Source organism: Diadema antillarum, unplaced genomic scaffold, assembly GCF_040938485.1.
Source record: "Diadema antillarum isolate AM-2024a unplaced genomic scaffold, OU_Dant_1.0 seq00000113_RagTag, whole genome shotgun sequence".
Lineage (NCBI taxonomy): Eukaryota > Metazoa > Echinodermata > Echinoidea > Diadematoida > Diadematidae > Diadema > Diadema antillarum.
In genome coordinates, this window is record NW_027271197.1 from 436,233 (window position 1) to 461,472 (window position 25,240).

A 25,240-nucleotide genomic window follows, 5' to 3' on the forward strand; every position below is an offset into this window, starting at 1 on the left:
TTTTAATACTTTGATTTCATTGCATATACTGCCCACCAGTTTAGTGATATAATGAAGTCATCATGGCAATGTTTATACGGTGCAGATATCATTTTCAGTATTGTTTCAATAAACTGTTCTACCAGAAGACATACCAGGGTGGATATTCATCATTCAAGCAGATGCAAGGAAATGATAATCAGTTGTTATCCTCGTGATACCGCATACAGCGATGAAATGAAAGTGCCCATGAAATACACAAGAGCGACAGATGGTTGAAACGCGCATCCGCCTCCTTCCGTCGCCGGCGGCGGAGTAGATGTAGACTCTGACGGTGCGGACGCGGTCGGCCAGGAGCCACAGCGCGGGAAATTGTCGGGGGCTGGCGGAAGATCGGCGTCTGTTCCCACGTGGACCAAAAGCCCCATTCCGATCTGAAAAAACAAAGAGCACAAATCTTATCATCACTTTGCTAATGGAGGCAATAACCCACCACAGCTTTTATTTGTGATAAGTACTGAGCGATGAATCTCCATGACACACGCACGGTAATGATATAATACGATCATGACGACAAGATGACTTCTCGACTAGTAAATGCCCCCCATAAAAAAAGAATCCTCAACTAGAATCAAAATAATGCAGACTTTGCCTTTTCGCGTTGTTTTATATCTCTATCTTTATGACAACACAATGATAATGATTTGTAATGTAACAGTAAATAAGCATATGAATGATGATGATGGCACCGGTGACAAAGAAAAACAAAACAGATATTACTGTTTTGCATCAATTTTAAGATTGGGTTTTAGAATTTATCATGAAAAAAGTGAGGTGTTAGCTATGACTATCCTTACACACAATGATGAAACTAAGGTCAGAGACAGAAAGTGAGCATGAATCTGCAAAAAAAAAAGCAAGACTGATTTAAGTATGCATAATAAGCTAGTTCGGAGTTAGCTCATGGGCGCATTGGTACGAATTACCTTTCTCTTTCTCAGTCGGTTATAGGGGCACTTAACTCGTTTTAGAGCGACATAATGCATAAGCTTTACATAACAATTTATGGGATTCACAATCCTGTTCAAACAAAGAATAGACTTGTGTAGACCAGATGAGCAGAACGATCCGTCAAATTACACTTGGGAAAGCATCCATTTCATTATTTTGCATTGAATGTATTGACAATCTCTTTCTATTGATATAGCCCAATACCACTTTTGCTGTCAGGTGGATGTGCTGGCAAGCAGCATTTATAAGTATCTCATGAATAATCATTACATTGCAGATGCTCATCCCAGTGAATTTAAAAACTATTATGCCTGTTGGTCCAACTGACCTTGTTTCTGCTCATGCGCAAAGTGAAACTACAAACTGGCTTATTATCTTGAAAGAAAAACCAAACAAATATATAAAACATTTGAAAGGATTTTACCAAAACTTAAAGGCACAGTGTACCATTGGGAGCAGTGATTTTAAAAATGTTTGAGTTATCACATTTGGTGCATATGTGTAGGTCAGTTGTTTACATCCTAACATATACATAGATTGCAATAAAAACTAAAGTATACGGAGATACATGTGTACCACCATTTTTTTCACTAAACCACAACTGTAGACAGTTTATTCCAGAAACAATGATTATAACTATTGTTCACATTTTGTTTATTTAACGATACTTAACATTGATTATACTGATTAAAATTTTTACATTTTTTTTAGTTGTTTCTATCCTAAGCTCAAATTTTAGAACTACACTGTATAGTTTGAAGCACTAAAGCTGAGTTTTTGTTTCATCTGCAAATAGTAAATAATGCAATCTGGCTTTCGACATTTTACTGAGGGTTTGCTCTTCGGTTCTAAAAGCCGGTGATCAAGGATGAAAGAGATGTACTCACCACTACATGGAACTCGAGATGGCAGTGGAAGAACCACCAGCCTGGGTTGTCTGCTACGAACTGTACGATGGTATAACCGCCGTCTGGAACGATGACGGTATCCTTGAGGGGTGGGTGGTCGAAATTTCGCGCCAAAGCACCTAGGAGTACAATGTGATGAATGAGTACTAGGTCATTTTCAAACAGTAGCTTATCTTTCGAGAAATAGTATCATTATGACCTACATGTATATGAAATATTTGCAATTACTCACTCTTTAACCCCTTCTGTGTCAACGAGGAAAATGCGCACAAATTTTTACATACAATATCCTATGGAGAGGAAATGAACGTGGCATACAAATGGTTAACAAGAAGGCACAGAAGCATCAGTATTCCATCGCTCATCCAAACATGGCAGAAAAAAAAGACATTACAAACGCAACCAAACTCGGTGATAAACCTTTCAAATATAGTCAAGCAATTTGAATATGTGCGAAAGTCTTCCTTTTGGTTTTCGTTCGATTCCTGTAGAGAAAATAAATTCGTGTCGAAATCGCAATCAGGGTTGTTGGATAGCTTAACAGTGGCGGATGCAGAGGGGGGTGCCCCTCTTTATTTCTTTGTTAAAACAAAAGAAATGAAAATTAAAAAATGAGACGAAACCTGGAAGCGGCACCAAATATATTTTTTGCCCCCCCCCCCCATTTTACGAAATTCATCATGGATCCGCCCCTACCTTAAATGCATTTTGATTTGACGCCCTGAATGATCAATATCACCTTCACTTTTTGTTGTTGTTTTTTTTTTTCATTCATATGGATTTTTCCGGTTATAGTGAATTTTTGGAAGCAAGATATAATTATACCTGTACTTACTATCTCATTTTTTTTTTCAGGATCTTTCATTTGATTTGATTTGATTTTTTTTTTTTACACACAAGATTTGGAAGGCAATGAACCGATCCCCCCCCCCCCCGTCAAAAAAAAAAATGTATTTTTCCCCCTGTTTTCTTATCCCTATATACGTGTTGCACACCTTGTGTGTCTTCTCACCTGCTTTGTCTAGCGCGATGACTTGCTCCAGACTTACTCCGGAACCATTCAACTTTTCCAGGCCGACAACTTGGAAGGAATACCCATGCATGTGGAACGGATGACCGGAATTAAACGTAACGCCCTCATCAATCAGTACGAGTTCAACCGTCTGTGACATCAGAGAATGTTGATTAATAATTAGGACAAGTATCATTAACTTGTTGCGTTATATACACATTTTTAAGATATAAGATTTAAGAAATATAAGAAAAGTTACACAGTGAATAATGCAGTACTAAAAGCAGAAAGCAATGTGATACAAAAAACATCTCAGAACAAAAACAAACAAACACCAAAACCCTAAAGAAATATACACAGTAACATCTATATTCCTTTAAAAATTAAAAGAAATCAAAGTTTTCTATTTTCATTTACAGACTAACTCAATCTAGAATTAACTGTATATCTTTTTACAACTATTCTTTCTTGTTAACAAACTCAAACAGTAATAATAACTATGTAAATCGATAATTTATATTGACACGCATGCTATTCGATGTTTGTATCGAGTATTGTATATAATTATTATTGGATTATATTCACATATAAAACATTTTATTCAAATTGTGGGAGAGAGAGAGAGAGAGAGAGAGGGGGGGGGGGAACGAGACGGAGATATGATTAACTGACTTTTGCGAGCAGTCAGGTATTACACATCCGAAACAGATTTGAGCAGTAATTTGTTCCGAAAATGCGACGAACGCATGCAGGCAAAACTAGAAAATGAGTATTGTCCTTTTATCTTGGATGTGATGGCCCCAGAACCAGCACTGCCTGCCTGTCTCTGCCATTACTACAAAACATATTTATACACGAGCTTTCAATACACACATGCATACACTGGGGCAACTCCTATTCAATAAAGGAAATCTTTGCTTGCACAAAACGTATTCGGGACCACTCTGTGTACTCCATACCCAGTATACTCCTCCTTCATGCGTCTTCATTGAAAGGGAGCCCATGATTCTACGCATATATCAGTCGGAATCTACAGCATGCTATGGTGCATGGATTGTCGCTCTATTTGTTCACACAACAGACCAAACGTGACCGTGCAATTTCACGTAGTTCGATAATTTAATCTTCTCACCTTCTCGAAAACAGAATTAGCGTTGTTTTTTTTTTTCTGGACCTTAACAAGTTTGAGGCTACTTCAAAGTCAACATCACACTCTTGAAACAAGACCATGGTCTGAGAAGAAAACGTGCAACTTTATCCTATTATCTGTCTTCCTCTTGCATGAGAATTTGGTTCAAAGTTCGGTAATAAAACCTCCACATGTTCTCATGAAAAGAGACATTCAGCCACAGTCATGTAATCATACAAATGGGACAATGCGCCATTTACCTTCCAACCAACAGGGTCATAAAACTGTAGAATTCCATATCTTTGTTCTTCGCTGTTTTTTTTTTTTAAATCAAAGCCTTCAATATACTCTCTTTACTCAAGTCAACTTCAACATGAAGTGCTTTATAGTCAACTAATTTGGTTTTGTTCCTCGATCTCAAAACCGACTTCACGGCAACGATAGCAGAATATTTTATTATGGCAGTGTTTAATTGCCCATTTATGCCTAGGTGGAAAAGGAACACGTCTTTTCAATTCGATTGGAAGATGTATAATTTCCTGAGTCAAGGGCAATGTTTTGACCTATATAACGAGAGCGTGGAAGTTATTGCAACAAAATGCTCTTTGGTGTTCGAGCCCCTTTTCACAACAAAAATGTCAAGGCACAACTTTATTTAGGAGTGTAGTGACAGTACGCGTACAGGCCGAGACGTATATAATAGTCATGAGAGTAGAAGCAGGGTGAGTAAATTGATAAAAACATGAACATTGTCAAATTAGTGAAAGAAAACACGTTCAAAACCATATTCGGCATAACATATAGAAAGTAATGATAGTCGGGAAGCAGGTAGGAATCTCTTTATCTCTATTTCACGTATCAGGACTTGCGACCTTTTACTTCTTACCTGACCGAGCTGGACTGTGATGACGTGAGTACACTCACAGTACTCCTCTGTGCACCTCTCGGTCATGTTCAGCACATCGCTCGCCTCACACAGATCTTCAGCGGGGATGTCAGCCGACTGTGTGAGGGGCGGGGCCGGAGCGAACTTGAACGACACGTGGTTCAGTTGGGGCGAATAGAGATGATGTGTTGATGATATGTCCTCGATGGGATACAGAATCGGGTCGTGGAAATTGTAATTGTTCACCTGGGATAGAGTGAAATTTTCGATGGCGTGACGGAAATCACTATCATTGTTATTACCACTGTTATCATTATCGTGAAGTCACAATATCGTTATCGTCATTTTCATTGTAATTGTCATTACTGTTATCTTCACTACTACTACTACTACTAACTACTACTACTACTACTACTACTACTACTCTACTACTCTACTACTACTACTACTACTACTACTACTACTACTACTCTATTACTCTACTACTACTACTACTACTACTACAGTCTTATCATTGTCATAATCATTGTTATCATCATCAATGTTATCATCGGTTTGTTTTTTTTGTTTTTTTTAAGGGGGGATGTAGAGATGTCAACCATGACTTCATGACTCAAACACAAATATGAAATAAAAAGTAAATCTTACAAATAACATGCCTCAATTAAAATGTATAATACCCATGTAGGTGCATGGAATCGTTCGATTTTCGCTTACTAACGATAATAGCAAAACTGCCAAATAGACCACAGCGTACATGTGACGTTATAGCTGATATTGTCAACAACGATGTTTAAAGATCCAGGTATATTTTTGTTTGGGCCTTGCGAGGCCAGGGCGTACGCAGCTGTAACTACAAGGAGCATTCTCGTAATGATAAGCTGATATCTACAAAGGCCAAGAGATACATTAGCGATTCCAGTTGAAGTGGCATTTGGCCTATACTCTTCAAGTTCACTCTAGCTAGACAAATGTATAACAAATCTGAAATCAAGATCTTAGGAACATCATTGCGAGGTGTCTGGATGACGGACACTGCTACAAATTACCATTTCACCTTCGAAAGAACCTTACCTTGTAGAAATCATACGCGATGTAATGAGTAACCTTGTTTTCTTGTGGTATGACATCGTTACCTAATATTGACGAAACGAAAAAAATATGTACTAAGTATACGATCATTGACAATTATTATAGAAACTATGACATTTCGAGACCCCGAATGCTGACATAATAAAAAAAGAAAGAAAAAAAAGGTGTAGTTCTAAATATCGTTCATTTTTTACTCTATATACATACATGTTTGATGGTGTCACGTATTCAAGCATAAGATAGTAAATGACAATAATAAAAGCACAGTTTTATTCCCGGGTTTTCACATAAATAGGCACGAGAAAGCTGAAATATTGGTTGAAAAGTAGTAGGAAATATGGGTCTTCTGCTAAAAGGTCAACTTGGCCGATTTCACTTACAGAAGGTAACGTATCGCTGTCGGCCATTAATCGAAAAAGAAGATTAAAAAAAATACCCGGTGTGTAACTGCAGACACAGCTTGTGGCATTCCCTCAAGGAAAAAAAAATGAAAACGAGATAACCAAACGTTCGTCATGTTCATTTATTTGTTTGCTTGTTTGTGAAGGAATACCTATCGAAATCACTTCGTCGATCGTGTAGATGGTTTCGGACGCGGGCTCGTTGAATTCTTGTAGAATGATACCGCCTCTGTCGATATCTTCCGTTTCACTTGGGTCACCGTCAGGGACGCCCTCGTATCTTACTATTGCTACTTCCTGGACATCACTTGCTCCCCCGAAACCTTTGACGCGAAGCCAGTAATTCCCCGGGTCCTCGTATGCTTCGAGAATGAAGTCAAACCTGGAAGAAATAATGATATTCATAATAATATCAAATGAGATAAGTTTTCAAATCCAATATTTTCTGCGGCAATACAGACTTTTGATTGTGTTTGTGTGTGTGTGGAGGGGGGAGGGGGATGCGTATCTCTCACAGTCCCTTGCTGAAGTGCATACTACAATGTTGATATTGAATTATATGATCTGATGGTTGAAAAAAGCAACAAAAACACTCACCAATCCCTCTGAATGTTTGGACACACTCTAGCACTCTAGGTCACACTAGATTAGTTTTTCATCAGACATGAGTTTTGTCTTGTTCACATCTTTATTCAGAAAGAGGAAGACGGAGAGAACGCAAAAACAAAACAAGAATTTTGACAATGACATTCCATTATATCTTGCACAAATTTATTGTCCTTGACAATTTTATCCTAAACTTCGCTGGACACGAAGTTTATCCTTAGTATGTTCATCCTGATTATCATTACTATCTCCGTCGAAATTGTGACCAGGAGTCTCTTCGTAGTTATTACTACAGCGAGCATCATCATCATCGTCACGACATGACAGTCATCGTCAGCAGTAACATCCTCCTCGGCTCCTTCTCCTCCTCCTCCTCCTCCTCCTCCTCCTCATCATCATCATCGTCGTCGTCACAGTAATGACAGTGATCATTATCATCATCATCATCACCATCACCATCATCCTCATCAGCGTCAACATCATCATCATCATCACCATCATCATCATCAACATCATCATCATCATCATCATCGTCATCACCCCTTCCCTCCTTTTTGCTCTCCGCAGAAAAAAGAGAGAGAAAGAAGACAAGTTTGGCTCACCTTTCGCCGCCGTAGACAAAAATGGCGTCAACATCGACAGGCTGGATGTCATGCCCGTCGCTGGCTATGATAGTCAGGTTGTGAGCGTCCACGCTGACTTTGAGGGGGGCATTGGTAATGGCATTACTAATGACCCGGAAGCGGTAACGATAACCCTAAAGAACAGTGAACAGCCATCATTCTCAGTATCAATGCAGTTTACAGTGATTACGTGTTGACTGGTTAAGCCTCCTAATCTTTTTAAATATAGTTGCTTCATTTCTTGTTAATTTCTCCAGCTATATGGTCAGACTAATAGCCTTGCAATTGCATTCAATAATGTTTGTTTTTGCTTTCCCGAGATAAAAAGGCATACATTGACTTCATATACAATAAAATTATACGCTTATTGCCAAATTGCGTAAGCTATACGATACTTTTTCTTAAACAGATACATATTATGGAACAACTGTCCACTTACATTGATTTGCCTGATCTCGCTTTGAGTTGAATCCATTTTTGAGAATGCCTTGTATCCTGATTACTTCTTAAGGATAATATTATAGAATGTTTGTTTAGCGGTATGTTTGTATAACTGTGTATCGTGTCAGTTATAATCCATTCGGACAAGGATTTTCATAACATTTTGCCGCCATAGTCAGCCCTTATAATATCCTAACTATTGTGTATGTGTGTGAGAGAGAGATGAGTGATTCCTGAAAATGTGAACTCGGCATCTGGCTACCTGCTTCACGTGTAATATCTCCCTCGCCGTAAACACAGTGGAGTTCGTCTCGGCATCGAAAAAGGGAGCGCGACGTCCTTTGCCGTTGATCAAGATCGAGTCCGGCTTTCCGCTTCCGTCGTCGAAATGATGAGAAGCAAACTTGTCCAGAGTGGGGACGTCAAACCAGTCATGGATGAGGAGTTCGTGCTCGGGCAGGTCGTAGTCATAGAGCGAACTTTGTGGATCCGCCTGTACGCGTTTAGAGAAATTTTGTGACATAATGTTTATGGTTATAGCAAATATTAAATAGATAGCAACATGTCGTAGAAAAGTTTTGATTCTAAAATTTTTGTCGAATTCTTGCTGAAACAATTAGAGCTTTGCACATATTTTCTTTCATTGGTAGTATACTTTCGCCTATTAAAAAGTGTATGTTTGGGGATTTTTCCTCCATTTCTGACGTAGAAATCATTCTTACGGTTCTTTAGTCCTAATCATGCTAATGTGTATTTTCGGAACTCTGCGTGACAACGATTTTCCGTTTCATACAAATGTTTTACCCCCCCCCCCCAAAAAAAAAAAAAAAAAAAAAAACCAAACAAACAAACAAACAAACAAACAAAAAACAAAAACAAAAACAAAAACAAAAAAAGAAAGAAAGAAAAAGAAAAGGGTGGAAACGTGCTGTGCTACTTATCTACCAGCTCAAGCTTTTATAGTAGAGCGGTTAAGCCCTCAAAATCATGAAATTATTGTGCAAAATTTGACTACAGCATGAAACTTTCACCAGTGCTGGTACATACCGTAAGATTCATTTTAAGATCGGGAAGTAAGTCTGATTTGACCTCCGATGACCTCCAGAGAACTTTAAATATCAGAATATTGATGTTTGGAGGCATCTGTGAATGATAGGTTTAGATCTTGGTTACGATGTACTAAATATGCATTTGCGCTACAAAGAAACTATCTTCCGTTTCCAATGGGCATTGACAGGTTTCTACCTTTGACCTCGGATGATCTTTAGACGTCAATGTCCTCAAAATAATATAATAATGAACTGTGCTGTTATTAGTAAATGATAAACATCGTTAAGATGTACAAAACAAGCATATCTGTTTCACAATGAAATTGTTTGCTTCATATTCCGAAGAGCACAAACAGGTTTCTACCTTTGACCTCTGGTGATCTCTAGAGGATGTACAAAACAAACATATCTGTTTTACAAAAAGTGTAGCCCAGGGGGCATTTCATGAAGGAATTTGTCAGATGAAATATCTGACAAGTCAATTATATCCGACAAGTTTTGAGAAATTCTTTAGTCTGATTGGCTGATTTCTCAAAACTTGTCGGATATAATTGACTTGTCGGACATTTCATCCAACAAGTTCCTTCGTGAAATGCCCCCCCCCCCCCCCCCCCATGGCTACTAGCACTTTAAAGGGATGATACAGTATTGGTGGAGATGAAAATTGGGCTTTAAACTTTTTGCAAGATACCAAGAAAACACTTATGATATTGTACAGAGCATCCATTTAAGAGGAATTCAAAGTTTATTTGATGAAAATCGAGTTTGGAATGACTGAAATATCCAAAAACAAAGTAAAACAAAGCGATCGTAATAAAGTGTGGGTCACACACTTTATTAGAATCGTTCTTTTTTTTTTATATCTCAGCCATTTCAAAACCAATTTTCATCAAATAAACGTTGAATTCCTCATAGAATTACATGCTCTTTCATATTTCATAAGAGGTTTCTCGTTATCTCACCAAAAAATATCAGAAACCTGAAATTAGGTCTCAACCGAAATTGTACGATCCCTTTAATAATGATAAAGAATAGAATAGAATAAAATAGAATAGGATAGAGAATACAACAGAACATTGCAGTCGTTTTCACAGTCACCTTGTGACGTCAATATGCTCAGTCTTTTCCCCTTCTTGAAGTTTATGAAACCGTTTATCTTCCTTCAAGCCATTTCCTTTTTTTTTTGGTCAATTCTCCTCTCCTAAGAACAGTCCATAGTCATAGGAATTTATGAGTGTGACATGGGCTACTTTCCCCGCTAGTGGTCAGTTCCATTCACTCTCCATCCCCAAAGCCCCGCACCAAATTATGGGGAATGACGTGATGACGTGGAATGACGTGATGACGTGTTTTTGCCCTCTGATCTCCAAACATAAATGACCCTCTGAGTAGGAAGGTCCCCCCTGCCAGAATTTATGTCTCTATTCATTTTTAGCATTTATTAGGTGATCCGAGTATCCTCTCGGATCACCTTCTGTATCTGTACTGATTCTTTGTTTTCCTTCTTCTTCTTCTTCTTTATTTCTGGACAAAATTTGTGTATCGGTTAGCTCAGAAAGTCCTCTTCCTATCAATGCCAAAATTATACCATATATGTATCATGTCCCAAAGACGACGGGTCAAGTAAAATCGTAGTGATCAGTCGACCGTGACGTCACTATGACGTCATTATATGAAAACACATTTTCAATCATATCTCATTAATGGAATGGAATATTTCAATGAAATTTACGTCACATATATTTCAAGTCAAGCGCATGCTACTCATATTCTCAAAATTCATATTTATCTCAAAACGCGCGCGTACGCGCGCGTTGAAATATTTGTATGCTCAAATCCAGCTCAATTTTTTTTTGCACACGTTTCAGACCATTTGGAGCATTTTTTGAAAAATTGAAAAAATTGGACGGACGCGTACGCGCGCGCACATATACGCACGCACAGCTAATATGAAATAGAAATTTTCAATTTTTTCACACGGATCGGATGTCCGAAATTTCAAGGAATATTTCTACCAAGTTTCAAGTCGATCCGACTCAATATGACGTCATACGGGCCCGTCAAATTCAAAATTCCGCGCGTGCGTCAATGGGGATACACAGTGCAACTATGCCAAAAAACCGCCAATTTTAAATCGGATTTTACTCGTCAGGATGGACGGTGACCCCCCATTTTCTTTACATATTCTGAAAGGTGATGAGTTGTACATGTCATTTCATGGGCTGGCTATGCTGATAAAATGATTAAAAGATATCAAATTTCTTAATAAAGTAAAAAAAGTAAATTTTCAAAATGACGTCATCAAATTTCAAGTTTACTCGAGCGTATCTCACTAATCCTTTGCCAATTTTCACCCAAATTTCAATATATTGTAGCTTATGAAATTTTCTTTCATAAATGTAATTAAACAATTTTGATTTGATGACGACATCACCTCAAAAAAATGGATTGAAGGTAACCTTGTCAAATTTGACCAGTTTACGTGTAATCTCTATGGGAGTGCAATTTTTATGGAAATGAAAATTGACATGACTATTTTTATCGAGCACTAGCTCACTTATGCTTCGGTGAATTTCTCTAAGATTTTAATATGTTGTAGCTGAGATGTAGGGCTATCGTGAATGTGCCCTTCGTTTTTTCATACGTTGTCGGGATCACGTAAAAAAACTTGGTTGAAATTAAAGTTTATCTTCGATGTATTGAAATATTTCTTTCTTTTTGCAACTTTCTTTGCAATAACTCAAGAAAAACAGCCCCTATCACCTTCATATTTTGCACATGTTTAGTTCATGTCACGAAAATTATTTCATAAAATCACAACTACTTGATCAGACGCCATCTTGGGTATGTAAATTAGGGTCAAAGGTCATAGATGTTTCATCCTGTATCTTGGTGAATACATGTCCTATCTTTCCCATATTTTGCACACGTAAAGACCATGTTACAGGGATCATTTCATAAAATAACCACTTTTTGCTCAGATGCCATCTTGTCTGTGCAAAGTGGGGTCAAAGGTCATATGTACTTCTTTTTCTATCTTTGCTATGACGTGTTATCTCTATGGGAGGGAATTTTTTAGATGTGAAAATTGACATGACTCTCTTTATCGAGCACTATCTTACTTATGCTTCGGTGAATTTCTCTCAGATTTTGATATGTTGTAGCTGAGACTTTGCAGTATCAGGACTCGAATCATTGATTAAAAAAAAAGATCGGATCACCTTAATTTGTCAGTGATGACAAATTACAATCTCTAGTTGTTTAGTGGAGTGGGTCAGACAGGAGCTCCAAAGACAAATTCAGGGACAACGACCCAGAACAAAGATGACTTTGGATGTCATAAGGACACTAATATCAATTTGGTTTGTCATTTTGTTATCCAAGAAACAATTAAGTCTTTACCAGTGGTTACAGAGAAGAAGTAAACAAAGGAGCTAAAAGGTAGTGGGCGAGTTTTTCAGAAATTGAGATGAATCATTGAAAGTTGAGTTTTCAAAGAAACGAATAGGAGGAGCAAATTGAACATTTGACCAATAAGGAATTAATTTCTAGTGAACACCGCACCCTTATAGAAGATTGAGCCAGTGAAATGTTTTAGGGAAAAGAAGTTTGCTAGTAAATTAATTATCAAAAAAACATGTTTGAGCCGAAAAATCAGTTACAGTAGCAAGCACAATGGGAGCGGCTTCACACTATCTAGTGAAGTAAAGGCTGCAGAGTATTTTGGAAGTTTGAAGTAAGAAACCACAGAGATAAAGTCAGGAGCTCCCCTTCCTTGGTACATCATGCCCCCTCCAAGTCAGGGTTTATCGACGCTGAATGCACCATCGACCTACGCTGTGAATGTGATGAGGATCTGACTGTCATGATTGAATCGGCGAGGAGCAGCACATGAGGAGAAACTGTGCGTCACGATAAGACAAAACTTTGGTTCACGGCAATTTGGAGTGCAATTACAAACTCCAAATAGTCAACTGGTGTCATCGGAGATGTTGAAGCGCCCTGTTAGACTGATACTAAGTGGACAGTGATGGTGACGAAGAGTTTAATGAGAGCGTGACAGCAAACCGCTCAACGGACGGCCCAGGCACACTGACGAGAGCAACAATGACATGCAGACGAGGACCTCATTCATCGACCGTACCGATGTCGAGATAAGTGGCCACACCCACTAACATCATTTCTCCCAACTAACCAAATCCCCCCCTTTCTCATAGAATACGGTATATGAAATAGTCTCAAAAATGTAAAGACTTACTTAAATGATGAGTGGAATGCTCAAATAAGTTGTGAGGAAAGAAACTTGTTTGTGAATGAAGTCTCTATTTCAGACCTACGGGAAGGCAGGTCGTTGAATAAATATGCCGTAAGCATTGGTGTTATCCGTGTAAATTCTATCACTCTCCTGCATTTTGCAGTTTCTTCTACTTTTGGAATTTTGGTGATGATTGGTGCCTATGAGAGTACCTAACCCCCGACCAGTACAAAGAGAAATTGACAGACCAATCCAATATTCATCCGCCTCTGTACAATATTGGTCGCCGGCTTGGACAAAGTCGTAAGGACTTTGGTAACGTACGCAATAATGACGTTGTCTTCATATATTCCAAAGAGCACAGACAGGTTTCTACCTTTGACCTCTGATGACCATGACAGGTCAATGACCTCAAACTATCAGAATATTGATGTTTGGCATCATTGATTAATGGTAAACATGATGATGTTCTAGAGAGCGTAGGCCATATTTATTAATCTGGTCTGGTGCATACCGAAAACGAATTCCCCCCACCCAAAAAAAAAAACAAAAAACAAAAAACAAAAAACAAAAACAAAAACAAAAACAAAAACAAAAACAAAACCACACACACACACACAGACACACAAAAAACATAATTAAACAATTGACTATTGACCCTTGCCCAAAACACTGCCCCGGAGGTCCCCCCCCCCCCCCCCCCCCGGCCCCACGCTTAGAAAACACACACACACAAACACTTTTTTTGGTTTTTCAATGATATTTTATTGATTTCATTCAAATCAATCATAAATCAACCCATTCTGGGTGTAACATGAACATAAAAACGGTACAAATGCCATTCAAAAGACAAATCCATTACCAACTTATACTGCCCATCATCTCCCTTCAAACATAACAACTCGATTATAAATCAATCCTACTGACCATTTCTTCACGAGAAAGTATTGACATGTACAAAAAAAAGTATATATATATATATATGTATCTTTGACTATGGTATACTTATACTGCCAATCATCTCTCTTCAACATAACAACTCGATTATAAATCGAGTATGTAAGGGTATATATATATATACAAGGGTATATACATAAAAAAGCAACAAAAATACGTTATACAAAACTGAATGAAATCATTTCATTGAAAATCAAATCCCCATCCCCACCAACCCCAATGCACTCAAACCTATCCCACACCCCCACCACAATCCCAAACACATACATCCACAACCACCACACACATACACCCCAAACACCGACACACATACACACCAACACCAAAAACGCACATACACACATACAACCCCACACACAAAACACACCCGAAGCGATACCACTTTCCTTCCTAATGAAAACGACTTCCAAATGTTGATTGATACATACAACATACAAGCGTGTAATGGCCGTATGCAGAAAAGCATCGTCCGCCCGCACCCAAATACCGCTCCAAATACCCATTCAAATTCACCAAACAAAACTCATCAAACTCCTATAGCTGCGGACAAAATCCTATAACTTTTACACCACCAAAAACTCATCCCTCCCCGCGCGCGACCAATGACACATTATATTGCCTTCACCACTGATAACTACACTGTACTAATAAAAAGAAAAAAGAAAACAAAACAATACTTAAGCTCTCGTTTCAGAAACATTTTCCCATTTCAGCAAATGTAATCCCAACTTATTCCTTTTTATAGCAATTTCTTTTTCTTCATCCCGAAAACTTATTATTCTTTTACAAATTTCCCCCAAAGTAGGAATTTTTCCCTCCGACCTAGATCTAAAAATGATATATTTCAAAATGAAAATTATTGTACTATAAAATTTTACTTTTGGATCCCTTCCCGTAACACCAAAATGAACGTCTCTCCACTCTATATTTCGAAGATCTGCCATCTCAAACCTATCTATCACTTCCTGCCACAAATTCTTAACATACACACAATCCCAAAATAAATGTTTATATGTTTCTACCGATTGCTCACAAAAAGAACACCGGTTATTTGCAACGAAACCAAACTCAAAAAGATTTTCCTTTGTATAAACAACTCCATGTAATAATTTATACTGAAATTCCCTAAGTTTTGTTAGAAGTGTTGTCATTCTTGGTCTTAAAAATATATGTGTAATTTCCTTTTTCGAAAACAAATAATCATTTTGGCCATCTTTCATTCGTAGAACATACAATTGCTGTAAATTTGTAACAAAGAGTTCATACACCTTTCTAAATGAAACATCTTTCAATAGAATTACATTCTCAAAAATTTTCAAAGAAATATTATATTCCTCTTTATCAACAGAATAAAAATCATATATATTTCCCTCAAATTTCTGGCTTCTTACAACAACCTCCCCTATTTCCCAAACTTTAACTATATTTTCACTATCTAATCCTAACCTGTGAAAATATACTGCTGATCTCATACGATCTTTTTCCAAAATTTGCTTCACTAAATAAATATTCTTCCTATATAAATTTTCACAAAAAATCATTTTCCCTTTACACAAATAATCCTTATTATTAAAAAAAGATTGGATTAATCTTGCCTTCTTGATAATTCCGGTTATTCTCCATTTCTTGCCATGCCCTCAAAATTTCTAAATAAAACAATGGTACATTAAACTTTAGAAATCGTATATCATAATTGCACAAAAATATGAATCTTCCTCCCGCAGTCCTAAAAATATAATAAAAAAAAAGTTTCCATCCCATGAGCTTCTCACCATATAACAATCGCTTCAACCACATAATTCGTTGACTCTTAACAAACAATTCAAAATTTGTCATTCTAAGACCGCCCTCACTATAATCCTGATAACAAATAACCCTTTTAATTCGATCTTTACCATTCCATATAAATTCAAAACAAATTTCATTGATATCTGCCACTACCCACTTTGGAACCTCTATTGATGAAGATACATAATATAATTTAGACAGAGCATAATGTTTTGAGCAAAAATATTTTTCCCATTACAGTCAAATCTCCTTGTCTCCACCATCCCAAAAGTCTTTTAATCTTACTCAGTATCTCTTTATAATTCATTTCTTCTCTGACCTTAATATCCAATGCAAAATACACTCCTAAAATCTTTATTTCAGTTACAACATTACCCATGGGTAATCTTTCATGTTCTCCCTTTTTTATTCCCTATACTCATTACCTTTGTTTTATCAATATTAACCTTCAAACCACATAATTCATAAAAATCCTTAAATATTTCCTGTATTCTGATAATTGATGACCTATGTCTAACAAATAAAGTCATATCATCAGCATATAAAACTTGTCGAACCTCAAAATTCTCAAACTGAATACCTCTAATCCCATTATCCCTTCTCACCGCCTGCGCCAGAATTTCCATTACCAATAAAAACAAATATGGTGATAATGGGTCGCCTTGCCTCACCCCTCGCTTTATATCAAAATAACCTGTCGAAACACCTCCGTTCATAACACAACTACTTATTCCATTATACATGATTTTCACCCAAGAACAAAACGACTCACCAAACCCAAATAATTCTAACACCTTAAATAAGAATTTGTGCGAAACTGAATCAAACGCTTTTTCCAAATCAACTGCTATCAAATATGCCTCTTCTTCGCAGTAATTATTACAATAGAAAATCATATCGTCTATCAAACGCAAAGCCTCACCAATATACCTGTTTTCTATATAACCAACTTGATCCAGATGAACAATCTCATATAAAACTCCCTTTATTCGCTTTGCCATTATCTTAGAAAGCATCTTATAATCCGTGTTCAACAAAGTAATCGGTCTATAATTCTTTATAAATAATGGATCTTTGCCCTCTTTTTCAATCAATGTTATTACACCTTGTTTTTGAGACGTTGCTAAACAACCTTTCTCAAAAGCTTCATTGAAAACTTCAACCAATAAACTTCCTATTTGTGGCCAAAATGTAAGATAAAATTCAACTGTAAATCCATCATTCCCAGGTGATTTATTTAAGTTCATACTTTTTAAACACTCCCAACATTCCTCCTTAGTAATTTTTCCTTCACAAAAATTCTTACTGTCATCACTTAATTGAGGAATGTCTTTACAAAATACACTTTCTCTGAAATCATCACACACTGATTCATCTTCTGAATACAGATTTCTATAAAAATTTCTAATCAATCGCATTATTACATCCTTCTCTTTAATCACATCTCCCTTATCATCGCACATTTCCCGTATAACCGTTTTCTGTTTATTCGACTTGAGCAACTGCTCAAAATACTCTTGATTCTGTTCACCCTCTTCATACCAGACCACTCTTGACCTAACTTTTAATCCATCCGTATACACATTATACAATTTCTTCAATTCCGTTTTTTTACTCTCTATATCCTTTAAAATTCCACCACTATCAGGAGACGACAGAAGATTTTTCTCCAAAATATCTATTTCATATTCCAATTGCTGTATACTTAATCTTCTCTCCTTTGATTTTTTCTTCGAAAATTTCATTGCAAAATTTCTCATTTTCATCTTTAAAAAATCCCAGAAAGAAGATTTAGTATCAAACTCCGTCAACCACTGTAATTCAATACTTTTTATTTCTCCATTCATTCCCTGTACAAATTCCTTATCAAAACACAAACTATTATCAAATTTCCAATAAGACTTCCCATAACTTTCATTATATCGAATAGATTTCAGTTGTAAAAAAATCCCAGAATGATCAGGTGCTACTGATGATATAATCTCACATGTTCTTACTGAACTTTCCAAATCCTTTGATATAAACCAGTAGTCTAAACGACTTTGAACCAGCGGAGCGATTTGCCTAAAAGTAAGTCGCTTTAACACTGGGTTCCGTTTTCGCCATATATCAGTCAAATTCATTTTCTTTAAAAAACCCACACACACTCACCCTCACAGACACACAGACACACACACACACACACACACACACACACACACACAATTCCGCCGCCCCTGTTTAGGTGTACTCTTTAGGAAAATTGAACATTGAATTGTAAAGTGCACGTCACCATGTCCCCGGGGAAGAAATATTAATTACACTGTATAATGCACTCGCAGATCTGTCAAACCTGTACCGCCCCACCCTGGCAAAATGCAGCAAGTGACAAATGCGATATATTTCTTATAAATGAAGAAATATTACGCTGGTGATTCCAATGACATATCTCAATAGAATTGATTTCTACGCCATATTTTTTTTCCCAGGAAAACATCAATAAATCGGATTCGAGTAGTTTGTTGAACCCTCCCCCCCCCCCGCTAAAGTAGTACAGGACGTATAATATATATATATATATATATATATATATATATATATATATATACACACACACAAGAGGGTAATTATTTAACAGGAATTACTTTCATTTCCGTTTGAAGACATTTCAAGACAAGCAGTCTGATAGGTTAAAAGTCAAATCATTCTACTGTCTTGTGAACATACTTGTATCTTTAGCGAAATCTGCTCGAGTACGTGGACGGTGATAAGTAGGCCCCTACAAATCACTCTGTCGAGTAAATTATGTATGGACCAAATGTATTGTGTTGAAAAGTTCTTGGTAATTCTTTTGCAGGCAAAATGTGCACATGAAAATTCCGATGTTAAGAGCATGTGATGGGAAATGTAAACAGTATGTGCGAATGCTTCTATAATTAATTCCTGCTAGACTTATTTGTTAGTGGGAAAAAGAAAAGAAAAGAAAAAAAAAGAAGAGAAGTCTCCCTTCGTGAGAGATGTTGAGATCCCGCTCTACCATGTCTACACCACAACGTCTACTGACATGACTGATATCAAAGCTGGAGGTGGGTTGGAATGTCTTGTATAGAGCACCAAGCGTAAGTGCAGATTAAGTGGCACGCTATATTTAGAAGAGAAACAATACTTTGTTTCACATTGTTAGTGGGTAGAAGACAGAAAAAAGAAGTCTCGCTTCATGAGAGATGTTCAGATCCCGCTCTACACCACAACGCCTACGGATGTCTAGACTATAGGTTGGAGGTGGGTTGGAATGCCTTGATATCGGAGCACCAACCGTAAGTGCTGATTAATTGGCACGCTATTTTTAGAAGAGAAACAATACTTAGTGTCACACAAGATGATAGCAGAAAGACAACTGATAATCATCCGTTCATGTGAAATAGAGCAGAAGTTTTTCAAAACATTTCAAGAGGCACCTTGGTGAGTTACAGTCTGTTAAACATGTCAATGTGATGTGAAAAACAAATTGAAGGCCACCTGCAATAGGCCACCGGCAATACAGCCTCACATTTTCGGACATCAACAACTTTGATCAACACGTTCATTATAAATATACTCGTAATGGAGAGGGAAAATAAGAAACAACAACATTGCAAGATTGATGAAATTCTGCTAAGACAACAGACGGGAATTGATTCCACGTAAAATACACAAATATGTATTTTGATTTTTCCATGCATTTTTCCCATATCATTACACACAAAGCAGTGTCAAGAATTGCAAAATGTGGGAAATGCTAAAAATTAACCTGATATAAACTCTCAATCTCTTGAAGTATATTGGGATTGAAGAAAGTTTGAAATTAATTGGATGTAGAATCTTTGTTTTGTTGAATTTATGTGCTTTCAATTTGTCTAGTTTGCTATAGATTTTCAAAATTAAGGGATGTAAATTCGGCAGTTATAGAGATCACTACTAAATACAATTAAACCTGACTTTAATCATTTAGGTGAATTCCTTATTGTAAATCAGGACAGTACCGTTGATATTTTCCACCTGGTGTAAGAAACAGTTATTTAGAATACCGTTAAGAGTGTACTATTGTACTTGGTACCATATCCCCTGGTGACGCCATAAGGGTACAGCTGTATGTTTCACAGGTATAACGTCATTTAAGGCGGTACATGCCGTAATACGTCATTTATGACGACATTCAAGGTCCATTAACATTCTTAGGTGCTTGGACATGGCTGGGGAGTATCTTTGGGAGAGCGTCACGAGACCGACCCACGAATCATACAGCTCACGAGTAATACAGCCCATGAGTTCGACACTGTTATTTAAAAGCAAACAAGGCCCACAAGACCGACACATGAAGCCCCTAGTTGTAATGTCGAACTCGTGGGCTATTTTTACCTGTAATGTCGAACTCATGGACCGTATTACTCGTGGACCTTTTTTCAATGTCGAACTCGTGGGTGCATAACTCGCGGTTGTCGGTCTCATGGGATGGTCCCGTATATTTGCCTATATAGCTAACACTGTAGGACACAGGTCCTACAGTTGGGCATACCGCGTATACTTGATATGGTGTTCAGCTCACTGCGTGCAGCCTGAGCACGACCCGATAATTGAGAACCTCTGCCTGAGAACGGATTGTAGCCTACCCCGTGAGTCAAAAAGAAGCTTTCTTATCATCTTGTGCATCCTGTACTCTATGTGCAATGCACCCATCACAGCGACAAGCTTGTCTTCACCCAAATTGTTTAGATATTGCCATTGGAAGACTATAAATGATCACATACAGTGACTGTGCACCTATAACAACGCTGCTCTGACCTCAGGATGTCTACCCAGTTTAGGCGTGGAGGAGAGCTGTGTGCCGATCCCGCCCATCGCGTGCTTCACTGAAGACGCAGATACTGCCCTGTCTTGAAAGAGATCGAGGGTATAGATCTAGATTAATTTCAGCAGGAGGTTACACTGAATCATCACTTGCTGACAGAGTTTTAACCGGATCATGCAGGTGATATTACCCGCTGCAGTGGCGTACCCGCTGCAGTGGCGTACCCTGATGCAAACCGGATTGCGGCCATATTGGAAACAAGAAATATTTGGGCATGGGGGCACCACTCTTGGCCAGGCCCAATTGTTAAGGAGTATAGAGTATAGGGAAGACAATTAGAGCAAATAGTAGTTCCACTCCTTTTTGGATGTGAGGTACCTAAAGAGGTCATTAAAAATGCCCCAAATTGCCTGACTTAATAACTCAAACTTAATTGGATGACAATAGCAAGTTGCAAGACACAGGATTGTTTCGTGTGGAATGCATGATAGGCCTTACAGTATGCCGTTTTCCAGATGGTCCATGGTGTCACTGTATGCCCCAGGACCATGAGTCATTCATCGGAATCATACAGCCCACGAGCTTGACACTGACCACCACAGGCCCGCCAGCTCGAAACTAGGTAACATTGCCCATGAGCTTGACGCTATAGGCAAACCAGGCCCATAAGAGTCCGACACATTGGGAGGGGGGGGGGGGGTCCACGAGACCTACACTGAATAGATTAAGCTCTCTGATGTAATATTAATCTCGTGGGCCTTGTTTTCCTCGAGTGTCGAGCTCGCGGACAGCACAGTGTGTAGGTCACGGGATGTATGACTAGTGGGCTGCGTAACTCATGGGCTGTACGACTCTTGGGTTGTTTGACTTGTGACGTACACCCGATGAGGTGGTTCTGTTGCTTTCTGGTTAGCATCTTTCACCCTTTCATCCAGTTCAAGGGACTTTGCCATAATATGCCTGTTCACAAGCTATTAAGCATCAACCAAAAATATGGTACTCCTCTCTCCACCTTTCATGTTTAAAGGGGATGGCTAGTAACCGATCAATGGGAATCAGTGGGAATGCTGAGGGATGATTGTTCCAATCCTTGTGGGATTCATTTAAGAGTATGGTTTGTTGTGTGAAAATTATCTGCTTCAGAATGGTCTCATATTCAAGTAATGTGCAGATTAATGCTCCGTCACTGACCAGCCACGCTGACCTGGAAACATTAAACTGCACATTACTTGAATATGAGACCATTCTGAAGCAAATGATATTCACACAAAAGGTACTCTTAAATGAATCCCACAAGGATTGGAACAATCATCCTCTGGCATTCCCACTGCTACCCACTGATCAGTTACTAGCCATCCCCTTTAAGCGTACAAACTTTACCCAGTGCAAATTGGATAATGTTGCACATAATTTCATGCAAGCTACTCTGCATAACTTACCCAAACATGAATATTGTATTTGAGGTCACTGCCATCACTGAAGACACGTACACATTTAAGCTTCATTTCTGAAGTAACTTGACCGCTCACATTCCTGAGACCTGTTACTATGAACCAATGCTCTGTGGAATATGCATACATACTTTGATTAACGTCAAGGCGTGATTTGTACATGATTAAACATTTAGGATTAAACCAATAAAGCCAAACATCAATATATGTAATCCTATTCAAATTCTGATATTCTAAAAGTCTGACCTCACATTGTCCTGAGAGGTCAAAGTTGGATATACACAGGGTAATGACCAATGTTCTGTGAAATGAGAAGACACTTCTAATGCTAATAGCATAATGCATGATTGCACACCATGTATTAGTTAATCATTGAATAAGCATCAAATATCAATATTCTGATATTTTGAGGTCATTGACCTGTCACATATTCTCAGAGGTCAAAGGCAGAGACATGTAGATAATTTCCTTTGAGCTGAGGAATAGGAAAACGCTTCAGTTGTAACATAAATGAATTAATTTGGACATCGCTATCATGTTTATCATCAACCAATTGCACCAAATATCAATATTCTGATAATTTGAGGTCATTGACCTCTGGAGGTCATCGGGGGTCATAGGTAGAAATCTGTCGAGGATCTGTGGAACATTGAGGCAATTCGACTGAGAAAAAATGGTTTTAGTACAACATTGCCGTATTTATCATTAATCAATAACGCAAAATATCAATATTCTGATATTTTGAGGTCATTAACCTCTGGAGGTCATCAGGGGCCAACGGTAGAAACCTGTCAGGGCTCTGTGGAACATGAAGACAATTCCACTCCAACAAAAATTAGTTTTTAATACATCATTACCATGTTTAACATAAATCAAAGACGCAAAATATTAATTTTCTGAAATTTTGAGGTCATTGACGTCATCAGAGGTTAATTCAGACTTACCTCCCGATCTTAAAATGAATCTTATAGCATATGTACTAACACTGGTGAACGTTTCATGCTTTAGTCAAATTTTGCACAATTTTTGGGCTTATCTGCTCTACTAATAATATTTCTCTCAGCTGATTCTGAATCATTCGTCTGGAGAACAGTATTCCACGACCCATGATATTTACTGCTAAAGGTCAGCTGACTGCAGCAGCCACGTATTCTAGATAGATACCCTTAGATAGTTATGTTCATTTTGTTCATTTTTCCATCCGTGAAGATGGCTGCATAGCCCATATTCAGCTACACTAAGCTGGTCTTCCATGGGGTCCAGTTGGATGTGGGGTGGGACCACTTCACCGGGTTAGACACCCTGCTCTTTGCGATGAATGAATGAAGCGGGATCTTTTACGTGCATGAGCTGTGAGTCTCTCATACACGGGACCTCCATTTTATGTCCTATCCGAGGGACAGAGTGTTTTGCCTCTTGCTAGAGGGGACGGTATGTTTACACACAACATTGCTCAGTCCAGACTCGGGTTCGAACCCGGGCCGCGTGATCGTGAGGCAGACGCGCTACCGACTGAGCCAACTCACCGCCCATGTATGTAGAAGAGGGCTATGTCAGACCCATCAAAATGATTCGACCATTACCCTTGAGAAATGATAACATATAGGCCAAATTGGCAAGATTTCAAACCTACATAGTAGCTATTTATACGAAGAAATGAACTCTTTCTTCAACAATGATAATTTTACCTGTGCGGGTTCCCTCACGATCAGTGCTCCAAACATTCCATCTGAACGATGCATTCCTGAATGACCGTGCCACCAGTGAGTACCCGAATGTTCTGCAACCATCTCGTAGGTGAAGCTGGTGAACTCCGTTATTGGACACTGCGTTACCATGGAAACCCCATCCATGTAGGGCGTGTTCCTCTGGGGGAAACCGTGCCAGTGAATGCTTGCGCCCTCACCGTTTATCATGTGATTGTAGACGTTAACCTCAATCGTATCTCCTTTACATACCTGAAAAATAGCAACGCGAATGCAAATAATATTAATAAATGTATGATCTCTATTCTAACATGACAGACGAAAGTTAGGAACATACATTTTCGATGAATTGATATGTCCGCTTCGATTAAAAAAAAAAATACGGATACCCATCATCAACGCATTTGTATACCAGAGTGCCCTTTATTGCAACGTATGCGCACACGCACACACATGCGCGTGCGCACACACAATTAATTATGCCATCTGCAATATTTTCAGGACTGAAGGAGGCAGAATAAACAGCAGAAGAAGTAAAAAAAAAGAAGAATGAGAAGGAGGAGAAGGAGGAAGAAGAAGATATTCTTGGGATATAGTTCCCTGTACGCACTGAAATTGGGATTTGGCTCAAATTATGCAGAGTGGTCCATGAATGCATTTCATACCTCAACAGCGGGTCCAGGAAACATCCTATTGACCACGGTGATCGGTCGATGAACGCCATTCAGTGGAATGCAGTGGGGTCGAGAGCAATCGGTCAGGTTTGAGGGACACCCGTAGCAGGCCTTGGACATAGAGTAGTACCACTCCAGACTGAAGTTATATCGGCAGTGTTTTGGTGCTGGTGGCCATTCACACTCCCTGGCGCACTCGCGGTCCGCGGAAACAGCTGAAATTGATCAACCGGAGCAAAATTGGCCACACAATTTTCATAAATGCCAACTGGCCATTACCTTTTTCAGAGGGAAGTGGTATCGACTATCTTAAAGATAATTTTCAGCAGTCAACCTTTCTGTCCACATGATTCTGGTTCTTTGTTCAATCTAGCAAATGATACCAGTGTCACGATATTTAGCGCCTGAGTCGTGTAACTTCCAAAACACCGTATTCATACCAAAATATACTCTTAACAGACTTCA

At 38.3% G+C, this 25,240-nt stretch overlaps 1 protein-coding gene across 1 annotated transcript; it reads right to left on the reverse strand.

Moving 5' to 3' along the window:
• Positions 1 to 185: 185 nt before the first annotated feature.
• Positions 186 to 24,966, reverse strand: LOC139727055 (uncharacterized). Its single transcript, XM_071638035.1, has 10 exons — positions 24,767 to 24,966; positions 24,084 to 24,353; positions 8,351 to 8,581; positions 7,627 to 7,781; positions 6,571 to 6,800; positions 6,000 to 6,061; positions 4,926 to 5,171; positions 2,911 to 3,061; positions 1,878 to 2,017; positions 186 to 413 (listed from the first exon to the last, which is right to left on the reverse strand). Exons 1-10 carry the CDS (start codon positions 24,893 to 24,895, stop codon positions 186 to 188), a joined length of 1,842 nt encoding a protein of 613 aa, XP_071494136.1. The 5' UTR covers positions 24,896 to 24,966.
• Positions 24,967 to 25,240: the final 274 nt, after the last annotated feature.